Source organism: Erpetoichthys calabaricus, chromosome 7 (assembly GCF_900747795.2).
Source record: "Erpetoichthys calabaricus chromosome 7, fErpCal1.3, whole genome shotgun sequence".
Classification (NCBI taxonomy): domain Eukaryota; kingdom Metazoa; phylum Chordata; class Cladistia; order Polypteriformes; family Polypteridae; genus Erpetoichthys; species Erpetoichthys calabaricus.
Window position 1 is genome coordinate 51599594 of NC_041400.2, and position 13931 is coordinate 51613524.

A 13931-nucleotide genomic window follows, 5' to 3' on the forward strand; every position below is an offset into this window, starting at 1 on the left:
AAAAGATGCTGACTTGCATCTGTGAAATGTGGATTTTGCCAAGATTGTTTTGTCGAAAGATGTACCATGGCAAGAACATTACCGGACATGGTAAATATAAGTTCGGCAACATATGCATTCAAAGTATTGAAAAAGAAAAAAAAAATCCAACAGTTTGTTTAGAGTGAAACTCATTTTAGTACCCGACCAGGAAAACGCGTGTCATGTGACGCCAGAGGATTTAACACCTTGCCAAAGCCTTTCTTAAACAGCAGGTTTCTATTACCCCTTGTTGTATTTAAGGTTTCTTCAATAAATTAGTACCTTTAATGCATACTTCATAAAAAGTCAAACAGAGGATGATAAGGAAACGTGTACTCGCAAAGCAAAATTTAAAGAGTAAAAGTAAAAACTTATATAATCACAAAAACTTTCAAACACGATCAACGCAGATATTACCTTTGTACGTACTAAAAATTTAATGTCACTTGTGTTTAGATCATAAGTTTTGCATTGCAGTGCAGCACAACTAATTATTATTATTGTTTTTGTGGTTATTGTTGTTTTCATACAAATAACCTGGATACTTTAGTTAGTCTTATTTTGTCGCAAAAAACAAATGTTCAAAGAAACTTAGTTACTGCAACAATTTGTTATATCTTCTGTATGATAAAGTGGTAACCGTTCAAGAGCTCGCACGGTTGTAAAGGTGCCTGCAGGATCAGCTCTAATAACAGGTGGTCCCACTTTTCCCCCTCTCTGATCTGAGCGGCTTTACCTACAGGCCTGGTTAAGCAAGAGGAATCGCTAGTGCGCAGGTAACGTCAACATTAACAAACTGGCAGACATTTAAAAACGTTTATGGACTCCTCCATTATCGTTTGCTAAAACAATCCATCAACTTGTTTTTTTTTAAATAAAAATCCATCAACTTTTTTTCTTTAAAAAGAAAGAGAGAGTTAGGTAATAAACTCTATATGCATTCGCTCATCCAGAAGTAAATAGTTTAACAAAATCATACAATTTACGGACATTAAAGTTTCACGAAAGCTTTAAATGTACTCCCTGATTGCTGTTTACTTCCTCTCACGACTAGTATTAAAATAAGCAACACAACGGTCATTTAAAATCGGTGTATAAACATGTAATTTTAGACAATTCGTTTAAACTACTTAGGGGAGCATTTTCAAAATAGCCATCCATAATATATTATGAAGTATAAACATTCTGTTTTATAAGGAGAATCAAATAAAATATCACTTTCAACAATAAATTCTTATACTTATATTGCGACCAAATCAAATGTTTTATTAAACAATCAATATTTAAGTACGCTGGGGCTTCAAAGATTAGTTAATCACCAAAGGTTTAGCAAGATGTTCAAAATTCGTATTCTGAGACGTACCTGAAGTGGATTAGGATGTTTTGGAAGAGAAAAGTTATAATATGTTGCCTTCTTGTTAAGTTACTGAATTGGTTATTTATTTATTTTAAAGAAATCTGTGATTTAAATTCTGAAGCGCTCACTTTCTATTGATCTGAAACTTCACTCTTCGTCAAACTGCACAAGTGGATTCAAAGCGCCAAATAAACATCTTTACTGAAATTTAAAACTGACCCCTAATCTATACGTACATTTTAAACCAGTCTTTGAAATGATCCTGGCGGTGAGGGTAGAATACTGAAAACGAAAGACAGACGCGTGGACGCATCCTTTAAGTACAGATTGGGAAACAGTCTGAAAGTGCGCACAAATAAGGAGTGAGCTGCAAATGAAGACACACGATACCAACAGAAAGAAACATTTCTTTAACCACTTTTACGGAAACGGTGATGGGTGATACACTTAAAGACCCAGCGTTACATGTTAAAGCTCCGTTGGTAGTACTGTAGGCATTCTTCTTCGGTTCTACAAAAACATTCAAGTTATGAAAGCAGCTTCCCTCAGTTTCCCCTCTAATCCTCACAAATACAGTAAAGCTTTACATTAAGATAATTAAACTTGTGATCCTTTCTTCGCAACCTCTGCTGTTTCACTGCACATCATAAATGATATCAGAAGAATAAATACTTTATATTTCAGTGAAATGAAGGCAGCATTGTAATGACTTTTAGAAACGTTGAAAGAAATGAGTAAATTAATAATCTTAATCATCACCATCATCATCCTCAATCGCATCCTATTTCTGACTTGAAATTGTCACAATTTGAAATACAGAAAATAATGTATACAGTATAAAGCACTTTCAGAGGGTGATATAGTCGTTTCTTTAATTTGCAAAGTTCATAACACATTAACTACTGTTAAGCTTTTTTAATTTAATGCTTTCCAAATGGTAAGCTGAAAAGTAAACAGTAAAGTTAAGGAAACAATGAGACTTTAAATCCAAATCTGAAACAACACTTTAGAAGTGCTTTAAGTTTTTCCCCCTTTTCCTTTTTTTCTCTTTGTTGTGTGTGTATATATATATAATGAATATATATATATATTAAACAACAGGGCCAAGTTTTGTTTAAGTCCGCAGCTAAATAGTGTCCAAGGTGCCATTTCATTTTTGAAGTGTGAAGTGCCTTAATAACATGACAGTCTTCAAGATGAATTCAAAAGTCCTAGAATATCACAGATGAAATGCTCGAATCGATTTATTTTCTAAATTTCTTTATTTTTTAAATCCTCACTTGAATTTTAATTCTTGGAGAACATAGCTTCGACAACATATATCGCACTCATTATAAGAAGCAAAAGGTTATATCAAAATTATTAGTATAGAATCACAGGAAACTGGTTTGGAACCAGAAAAAAATACAAAACAGATATAGATACATAGACACAGGACATTTTATAATTATTTGGAATTGTTATTTTTTTCCGCTAAGTCTGGATTCTTTTTTCTGCGCATACGTTTTTTTTTTGTTTTTCTTTTTTTTTTTTGTAATTTTTACAAAAAATGAAAATAAAGACTAATATTTTACAAAATGAAAATCAAATTGCGTTGAATCTACACAGGAGTCAGTCCAGTTCCTCGTTCTCCTCCTTTTTTCTGTACAGGATATATCCTTTTCGGTCCACAAAAAGTCTTGAGGGTTCTTTTCTTCGTTAAAAAAGATCACATATAACAACGAGGCCTTTTATTGTCCTTATATATTTATTTATATTTATATTTATATATATATTTATTTATTTATCCTATTGAGTCCTTGATTTCATTAAATGACGTTGCTGTTGTTGTGGGTTTCGGGTTCCTGTTGATGGGTATCAAGTTTTGTTTTGGTCCTCTCGGTCACTTTTTCGTTGTATTGTTTTTATTGTTCCTTTTTCAGATCATTGAATTGACATATAAGGCCAGTTAAAGCTGCTCCCAGACAACAACATATCCCTGATGAGGGTTTCAATTGGAGTTTTACCTACCAAACGAACGAAGAATAGTTGCTCAATAACCGAGGAAGAGACAGTGCGAAGTGAAGGCAGCCGCAGTAATAGCTTCCCGAAGCGGCTGGGCTGATTTGGATACTGGCTTCTAACGTACTCCTCCAGGGCACATTGCGACTTCTCCTGTAGGCTTTCGATGTGAGCAGCGTCCGATAGGCCACAAGCGTCTGCATGGGATACAAAACACAGCGTTAGCATTCAGCAGCCAGCACTTAGCAGGCAGCCTAGTAACCGAAGCGCTGCAGAAACAACTGTCTGAGGAATAGCTTGTAATGTTACCGTTATTCCAGTAAACCATTATATGGTCTGAAAACAATCACAATTCTGTCTTGCAAATAGTGTAATGAAAATTCCACAAAGACATGACACTCTAGCGCCTGAATTTAAACACAGACTGAGGGACGGACGGACGGACAGACAGACAGACAGACAGACAGACAGACAGACAGACAGACAGACAGATAGATAGATAGATAGATAGATAGATAGATAGATAGATGACTTCCTTATATCAATGCATACAAAAAGATAAACGTGTTTGCAAAATATGTGCATTATATACATTTTTTCAATGTATGAAAAAAATTCTGTTTTAAAAAGAACTGCAGCTGTACTTTAAATATGTAAAGTAACATCTTTGTACGGATAATCATCCAACTTCAAACATTTTTCTAATATGTTTACAGACACAATAAAACCAATGTGTTAATTGTGAAACAAGGACGGCTGAATCCGGCCGGCTATATCGTGAAAAAAAATCAAAATACTGGGGAGCTGCTGATAACACTGTACTAGAAATAAGTGTTTTAGGAATTCATTTTAACTAAAACAACACAATGATATAAACGTACACACATTCCCATTTGTGTTACATTTTATTCGGTTTGTATGGGTAACTTTTGAAATATTTAATTCATTTGAAATTTACCTCGGCAGCTATCTTCAAGTTAATTCGCAAATGGTCTATTTCATTTTATATTAGAAGTGATTCTTGCATTTATTATTATAATTATTAGTATCAATAATACTAATACTACTATTGCTACTTCTACTACTACTAATAGTAATAATAATAATAATGATAACAATAATAACAATCTGCAGGTCTGCTGTTTGTCCTAAAATGTATACATTCAGGCACAGACGCACACACCACTGAGATGCGGAATTCGTGTATATGTTTATTTACGCAAGTACAAGAGAATAAACCAAAAGTCAATAAATATACTTTGGAGTTAGTTATTCTATGTGTAAATTCACATTTTAGTTGACTTGTCATTCAGCCTGTGCACATGCGCTCTATTGCACATCTTTTATTCATAAAATTGGCTTATCAATATTTTTCAGTGTCAGCTTCGTGCAAGTAAAAAAAGGCCAAGGTAACGAATAGGGGAAAGTCGGATCTCAACGCAAAAATCCACAAATTAAATTAAAAAAGCAAAAGTTTCTAATGGAAAGTTTCCCTTAGAGGAGGGTTTAATGTGTAATTTACATGTTTGCACTAGCTGGTCAATGAAAAAAAAAAATCCTGGAACACGCTTTGCTTCCCTGGTCTTAATTAAACACTCGTCAAGCACAGTACAGCTCAGAATTCCCAGCTTAACAGAAAATAAGCAATGACTCTCTGATCAGATCAGCCCGCCCTGTACAATGATGCACTACGATTAAAAACACTGACACTTTTCATGAACAATAACTGAAATGTGTTCTGTTCTTAGACAAAGTCTCTTTCTGTTTCAGTGGCGTGTTCATTTATTCTAACATTGAATCACATTTCAAACTATCTTCTCTTTTTTTGCCCAGGAAACAATTTCATACATAGTCATATAATATTTACATAGGTACATTTAGAAAAACGCTTAATCCAATTCAAGGTCGCAAGATTATCATCTTTTTAAATGCAGATTAAATAAATAGGGTCAAAAAAGTAATTAAAAGAAAGTGTACTAACATAAATCTATTTAGTCACAAAGAAAGAAAGAAAGAAAGAAAATGTGAAGTCTTTCTTTCTTTCTTTCTTTCTTTCTTTCTTTCTTTCTTTCTTTCTTTCTTTCTTTCGAATCAATTGGATATATTAATAAACAAGGCTATCCTTACAAAGTCGACGTCCTCTGCTTGTTTGGGTAATAATTCATTGTGGTCAGACACAATACCCTTATGAACTTGTGAACTTCGATGGTGCCAAGTTACAACCCTCAGTTTGATTTACACGAAGGTACAACTGAGCAGACACTATGCAAAACAAAGTGTACACTACTGCCCTCAAATATTAGTATCGAGGTGTTGCGGAAGAGTTCAAAGATGACGATACTCTAAGAAATACCCCACTAAAACATAAAAAGTAAAAACGATGCCAAGATGCACTAGTGCAATCAGCCCGCTTTCTTACATGAACCGTGATATTCCAGTTTTGCCCCCTGACGTAGTTAAAAGCTTCGAGTTTATTGGTCAGCCATTACAACAAATGATTAACAAATTATTTGCCTGAGCAACCGCGTTAAACTTTCAGACTTCAGGATTCTGACAAAGAAACACTACCACACTTTATATTAAGAGAGTAAGATAATAACTACTTTGCTGTAACATTCAAAGGGGCGATTTTAGGTATCCCTGGCAGCGTAAGATACTTTTATGACCATGAGAAACAATTTTGTTTCGGTGGACTTTTCTTAGCAAAACAAATTAAATAATAATATATAAGAAATAACTAAAACTTCAAAATAATCCGCATACTTATAAATATTAAACATGTTACAAATAAAAGTTATATATCTCTAATTTGGTGTAAAATGAGTAACGGGAAAAAATGTGTAATTCTGCATTTCACATTAATTTGGACAGTCAGCTTACAAATTCTATTTATCTAAACAAACTGCAGTATAATAAACAGAGTACAATAAAAAATAAAATATTATAATAGACATCCAACAATAAAAACAAAAACGTATTAGACAATATTGTAAAATAGGGAAATAGGGAAAGTGAAATAAAATATCATAAAGAAAACGTAAGATAGATAGATAGATAGATAGATAGATAGATAGATAGATAGATAGATAGATAGATATGAAGTTACAACGTGACCAGTGTCCTAAAACGTTTAAAATGATGTTCCATATAAAACGATATAATTGATTTCAAATTAATAATAATTAATAATAATGTATTTCCTTTTTTAAAATAATAGTGAGTTACCAACATAAAGACGCGCATTGAGCTCAGGAACAAGAAGTAAGTTTTGACAGGTAAATCAATTTTTTTTGACCAGGATTTAGTGATACTTTATATTTGTTTTTATACGTCATTGTGTGTTGCTTTGGTTCTCTTAAACTTTCTAAATTAGTTTCTTCTCTTAAGTAATACTCAAACAAAGATGCCTATCACATATAAACAAAACAATATTATTAGTTTAGGAAAATCCTAGTGAAAGTGCAATTTTACTAAACATGGATACATTTAGAATTAACTAAACAATATTCAAAAATAAGTAGGTAATTTCAAATTAGAATAAAGCAGAGGTCTGCAAATGGTATATGAATGCAGATTTGCATTTTTCTTTTTTGAAAATAAATAAGCTCGATTAATCCTTTCAGTTTAAAAAAATACATTTAATGCATTCATACAGACCTATATGCACACTTGCATAAATGGAAATGTTTTGATATGACAGGAAACTTTAGATTGCTCTGAATATACTGAGAATGGCAAAATGTCGTGGTTTTCACTGCAGTGTAATTGAATTGTAGATTTTACAAGTTTCAGCTTAGCTGTTAGCTTAAAAATCCTGCATTTGCAAGCAGAGTAAAAGGGGGCAGTCAAAGAACATGATATGATCCAACACTAATTTACCACATTCAATTTACAATATTTAAGCCAGATAGAAATGGCATGTATATTTCAATGCTATAATAAATAAATAAATAAATAAATAGCTGTTATTCGTAATCATTCTGCCTGTATGAAGAATAACCTACTGTGAGGTGCTAGGTTTCTAAGGCTTGCCTAGGCCCATTCCAGGATCATCTCAAACTACTCTGGCAGTGTTCCTGTCGACAATTCAAACGCAGCTAACTGAAATAACTTCTATTTATTAATCAAGAATTTTGCAACCGCTAATGAAGCAACATTTTTGTTTTATTAATAGTACAATATGAATACTACTATTTTACATTAACAATTATTTTAAAATCAAAAAATGTACTCTGCTATTCTCTGTAGCTTCCGGTTACGAATTTATTTAGTGCAGTTTACCACAACCATTATAGCTAGTAATTATTATTTATATCATGGCATATTTTTTATATAAAATGTAGCAAACTAAACAGCGTTATTGTCAAACATAGCGTAAAATTAAGGTATTGAAAGAACAGTGTTATAACTGTCTTTCTTCACTCATTTCGGCATATAATGTTTAAATAGCAATCTGGTCATGATGTCAGCTGCATGGCTCTCTTTTTTCTACTGTCGACGGAAAAAATGGAAATAAAACCAGTCTACCACGGAGACGACTATGTCTTTCCCTGTATCAATGAAGCACGGCATGCGGTGAGATTTGAGCTCCATGAATTTCTGTTGTTGTGGGGACTTTTAACATACAAATTTAGCCTGGTCACTTTAACTGTTCATTCCAGTAGGAGATCGCATTTCTCATTGTTTTGGCATCATTTATTAACCATTAGATTTTGAATGGAATGCCAAGTGTACAAATTGGATACGCAAAATTGTGTTTGTGTGTATTCTCGTTACTTTTATGAACTTGCAGGCGGATACGACTTCAGGCTGCCTTATATATACTGCGCTGAATTAAAAAAAAATCTAGTGGTGATCCTGTCATCCTGTCCTTGGTCCTCTTTCACTCACCTGAGGTGAAGAGTACGATGGCTTTGATGCAGCTGTACTCCGCCGAGTCTACGTGAAGGGCCTTGAGTTTCTCCACCTGCTCTTGGAAGATGCGGATGTGATCCATGAAAGCCACTACCCGGTCCGCTGACATGGGTGAGGCATGCAGGCCCGCCGCCGCAAGCAGAGGGGCCACATGGAGGGGCATGGAACACTGGGCCGCGTTCAGCACAAACAACTCGCTCCAAGTTAGCCTGAGCAGGGACACTTGGTCTGTGATCTGTAGATCGGGGAAGAAAGGGATGTTCCTGGCCCACTCCACAGCACTAAACAGTAAACGGGCAGCCAGCTCACAGATGTTCTCGATACCCATGATATTGTTCGGTTGCATGCACTGGCTGCCGTAGCGGGAGGTTGGGTATGGTTCAGCCCGCAGCAGCAAAGAGATGTATCCGGAGAGATAGCAATGGCCGTTCAGAGGGTCTCCGTTCGTCAGAGCGTACTGGCCTGGGTTCGGCTGGGTAGGAGGCATTCTTCCTCGCTGAACCGCTGACAAAAAGAAAGAAAAACGAGAGGAAATGTGCATCCAGGGCTCATAAACACAACTCCATTGCAAACAATTGTATGAACAGTTCTTTTTTTTTACCTTAGCGTGTCATGAATGTTTACAATGTATTGCCTTCTTCATAGCTTTCCCTTCTATAAATGTGCATTGATACAGAGGAAGACTCCTTTAATAAAAGTTATTGGCGCATTTATAAATTATCTATCTATCTATCTATCTATCTATCTATCTATCTATCTATCTATCTATCTATCTGTCTGTCTGTCTGTCTGTCTGTCTGTCTGTCTGTCTGTCTGTCTGTTTCATAATAAACAAACAAAAGATTTCAATCAGGTCTCTTTGCAAAAGTCAGCTGTTCCAATTCAAAACAAAGCTATCTAATATTGAAATAATTAATAGAAATAATCGTAAATGCTACCACTTACAATAAGAAAACATGATCAAGAAGTTAGGGTATAAGATCTGTCGAAGGCAGCAAGTGCGAAATCATTCAGACAGCTATACACAGTGAATACAGCAGCTTGTGGCTGCTAAACAGAAGGATTCATTAACCATCTGAATGCAAAACGCAACCATGCTTGCAGTGGCTAAAGGTGACTAAAGTTTTTTTTTTTGCCTTCCCCCTCTCTCCCGCTCATAGCGCTGCTACTGATATATCTTATTTCAACGAACTAGGAGAGTGCAGGATTAAAGTTTTACAATGCTATTTACAGCCAAAAGCAATCACTCTGACAACGTGCGTTGTTATTTTTACGCATGCTGAAGCACGACAATAATTTGCACTTTATAGCCTGGATTAAACACATAACGTGAAATGCACTAGGATTTTGTCATTATTTAAAAAAAAATTGTAATAACAATTTTAAAAGCGCTTTGGGGTTATAAATGGATAATATTATCACTGTTATTCGCAATGTACAAAAAGTGTTTTTTCAGTTTTGAACAAAACATAAATTAAATTACAAGGTATTCTTGTTTTCTACTCTTAACGAGATACAGTCAGCAACACTGTATAATTTTTCATTCATTGTATTTATATATGGACGTCACTGTGGTAATTTCTGTGCTAACGTTGGAATACAATGTAGATGTACACTTAAAGCACATTATCAGCTTCTGTACTGCACATCCCTGAGAAATTAGAGGAAAAAAAACACTTCGCTCTAAATTTTAAATAAAACAAAAAAGGTATTCGAGTGTAAATGCCTCAGTATATGATATTAAATATAGCATTCTACGTACAATAGGCGATTTGAACTGCATGATGTGGTAGTTTACTTTTCATATTTAGGTCAACACACGGTGCATCAAATGCAACTTCTTCTCATCAGAAAGCACCAATTATCAAGGTTACGTGAATGCTGTATGCAGTGTATTATTATAAAGAAACAATTAATCCCGAGCTCCTTTGTTAAATGGTGTTAGATTCCAAAAGAACTAGATCACCACTGTAAACAAGACAACAATAATTAATAAAACGTAAAATATTATTTTCAACGGAATCATCCCGCGTTTATGTTACCTTCTTCATGCTTACTCACATAGTAAACAGGCCAGTTTTTAAAAGATGTAAATTAGATTGTTACAATAAAAATAATATTCACCTTCTCGCCTCATCCCCACTTTGAGGCACTTCTTTAAGCGGCAGTACTGGCACTGGTTGCGGTGGTGCTGGTCGATGGGACAGTTCCTGTTGGCACGACATGTGTACGTTAAGTTCCTCCGGACACTTCTCTTGAAAAAACTTTTGCAACCTTCGCAGGTGAACTGACCGTAGTGCTTGCCGCTGGATTTATCCCCGCAAACCACACACTCTATATGCTGCTGCGTTTGCCCAGAATTCTGTTGACTTTGCCCCTTGTCGCCGGCGGTTCCCGGCGTTGATGGGGGTCCTGTCTGGCTCGGTGTCTGCGGTGTGTGAGGTGCCGCTGACGCCGACTGCTGCTGTTCTCTTCCCGGCTGGGTTGTTGTGTTGGGGCCGCTCGGAGTTCCTCCGGCCACGTCTTCCTGCGGATCTCGCCAGCTGCTAACTACCATTGCCATATCTCGGGCCCAAAAAGTGCTGCTAAGCGAGCTGATCGCAGGAATTTTGGAAAGTGGAAAAAAGAAAGGCGATTTCAAGCGTCCGGGCGTGTAAAAAGTCAAATCTGAGCAGGCGATCACATGCACAATTAAAGTACAAAAGAAGAAGATTAGTGCATTAAAAACACAACTGGTTATAACAAGGCACCCGATCAGGATATGCAAGTGTCGGGAGGCCAGTTCCAGGGTAAAATGCTGTCAGCCATTCAGGAAACCAATCTTGGAAAACAGGGAGCGAGGGGTTACAGATTACAGAGTTTGCTCTAAATAACAGTAGAGAGGTCGGAATCACGGATAAGCAATGCACACAAAAACATACATGGAAGAAGAACACGCGATCCAAAGTATGGCGACAAATAAATCCTCTTCTTTTTTCCTTTTTGCTCCGTTTTACTCCTATCTTCAGTGGTGGAAGAGAAGAAATGATCGGAATTATATGTATATATTAAATAAAACTCATTTCGATCATACAAAAATGCGCCGCCAAAGTGCCCCTGTAGATTCACCTCTCCGCAGCAATGGAGCGAAAGAGAAAGAAGAAGAAAAAAAAAAGAAAAACCCAACAACTAATAGAATATGCAAGGAAGAGAGACCCAAAAATGAATGCGTTTAAACGGGAAGACCAGCAGAGCAATGTTTCCGAAACGGGGATCTGCGCGAATGTCTGTATATAGTGAACTTTGACACTACTATTGAAACTGACACGTTTCTATGGAGATCGCTGCGCCTTATATGGTGCTCATGTCAAGGAGCCAAGAGAGGGACTGCTGGCAACTGATAATCAAAGGCGACTGACTGGTCAGAGCCCTGCATTGGGGGGAGAAAAAATGGGAGGCTAAGGTTAGCCAAGCCTCTTTCACTTCATTGGTTGGAGTCCCGATTCCTTGCTACCTACGACTGGGGGCTCTGACAAGCACAATTTACATTGAGCTCGCCCTGCGCAGCTATTTACTTTGAGACCTGATTAGTATGGGTCGTCTATTGTCACAAAAAAGAGGAAGAAGCCCTGGACCGAATAGTAGAAATGAGGGAAAATCTCTCTCTCTCTCTCTCTCTCTCTCTCTCTCTCTTCGTTTCTCTCTCCCCCATCTTCTCCCCCTCTGTCTATATATACGTAGACAAGGGGAGAGAGAGAGGAGAGAGAGACATAAAGCGAGAGAGCGAGAGCAAGGAAGAGAGACGAGGAGAGAAAGTGAGAGAAGCCTTATTGTATTATTGCTATTAATAAAGATTTTACAAAAAATCGTCAAGTAATAAACCGGCGCAAACATGTACTTTAAGTCTTTTTCCTTTGAATTCCTTCCTCTACGTTAATGACAAACTTGAAAGAAAGCACTTTCATGCTTTGGGATCATTAGAAAGGTGGCAATATTTACTTTAAAACGGTACTTATTTGGAAACTGTAGATAGATAGATAGATAGATAGATAGATAGATAGATAGATAGATAGATAGATAGATAGACAGATAGATAGATAGATACCTAATGGCATTGGCATCTTTAAAATATCCTGTTAACGCATAGAAAAATAAAAAGACAGGAAATAACAGTATCGTGAACACAATATATATATATATATATATATATATATATATATATATATATATATATATATATATATATATATATGATAATATTGTTTCGAAATAGTAAAGATATCATTAATGTGAATTATGATGAAATACAAAATTTTACTACAAATACAATACGTACTTACAAATTATGTCAACTTATTTTGATAGATAGATAGATAGATAGATAGATAGATAGATAGATAGATAGATAGATAGAAAAGTTTTATGTCCAGATATAATGAAAAGTGGTCGCCATATTAATAAGAAAATAAAACAATGAACGCTGAAAGTAATTAGTGCAGGTATATTTTACAACCAGAACTTATTCTGAATTGGTAGTAAGTTTACCAGTAAATTGAAAGGGGAAATTAACCTTAAGCTATCTTACACATTCACTGAATTGAGTTCTTAACACTAGAAATCACTGGATCGGGCTGCCATCTAGCGTACAGTAAATTATCACAAGATACACTTCTAATTTATTATTATTAACTCTTTTTTTCCCTTTTTTTAAGTTCTACCCTCATTTAAAATATTACTGGATTCTGCTGTATTATCACTATTTTTGTGCCCATCATAAGTGTTCATATGTTACAGACTCTATTGCTTAAATCTTTATCTTCATACATGACAAAACTGAAATATGTGGGCATTGGTGTATACGGCTACAGCCTAGCGATAATAACCCTAAACGGCAGAGAATTCTTTTTTCAAAATAATTTGGAAACAGAAGTGGAGTGGGGTATTGATTACTAATATTTAAAAAGAAAATAAAGCCCCAGACGCGTAGCAATTGTTTGTAGCAATACTGACGGTTTAAAGGGCGAATGCAGGGCACGAAAGCATCTTCATTTGTAAAAATAATCAACATGTGTTCGACACATATACATAGCTTGAAAAATAACTGATTTTGAATAATTAATGTTTTCTACATTTTACGTTGAATACGTAATTTACATCCTAACTTTAATTATTCTGGAGACTCGATTTTAGCAAACATGCTGATTATTTCCACATTAAGTTGTTTTAATGCTTAATATAACATTTAAATTTAATTCCGAAGTATTGTATCATAGGACTGTTTAATAAAGTGGTAGAATTCAGTATAATTGATTAAAAAAAGAGTCAATCTGCCTTCGTCGCCACTTGGACGCAATCCAGTGCACCTCGTCTTCTTTAGCAAAAGGGTGAAACGAACAAGATTAAACCAGACAAAGCGAAACCTCTGTTAGTGTATCATCAAGATTTTACTCTATAAAATGTGCAGAGGAGAGAGAGAGAGAGAGAGAGAGAGAGAGAGAGAGAGAGAGAGAGAGAGAGAGAGAAGAAATACAGAGTAATGGAGAGTGGCGAGAGATTGTAAAGAGTGAAGAAAGGAGAGAGAGAGAGAGAGGGAGAGAGAGAGAGAGCGATGGCTTGAAAACAGCGAGGCTAAAGACAGAAAGTGGACCCTGTAACACAG

General features: G+C 35.6%; 1 protein-coding gene across 3 annotated transcripts; it reads right to left on the reverse strand.

The window, feature by feature from the left end:
• Nucleotides 1-2621: 2621 nt before the first annotated feature.
• nr2f1a (nuclear receptor subfamily 2, group F, member 1a) lies at nucleotides 2622-11947 on the reverse strand. 3 transcript variants are annotated; one of them, XM_051930186.1, is made up of 3 exons: nucleotides 10418-11947; nucleotides 8270-8797; nucleotides 2622-3576 (listed from the first exon to the last, which is right to left on the reverse strand). In XM_051930186.1, exons 1-3 carry the CDS (start codon nucleotides 10854-10856, stop codon nucleotides 3302-3304), a joined length of 1242 nt encoding a protein of 413 aa, XP_051786146.1. In that variant the 5' UTR covers nucleotides 10857-11947; the 3' UTR covers nucleotides 2622-3301. The 3 variants fall into 3 exon arrangements, with proteins under 3 accessions (XP_051786146.1, XP_028660587.2, XP_051786147.1); XM_028804754.2 differs by lacking the exon at nucleotides 10418-11947 and adding an exon at nucleotides 9239-9412; XM_051930187.1 differs by lacking the exon at nucleotides 10418-11947 and adding an exon at nucleotides 8895-9194.
• Nucleotides 11948-13931: the final 1984 nt, after the last annotated feature.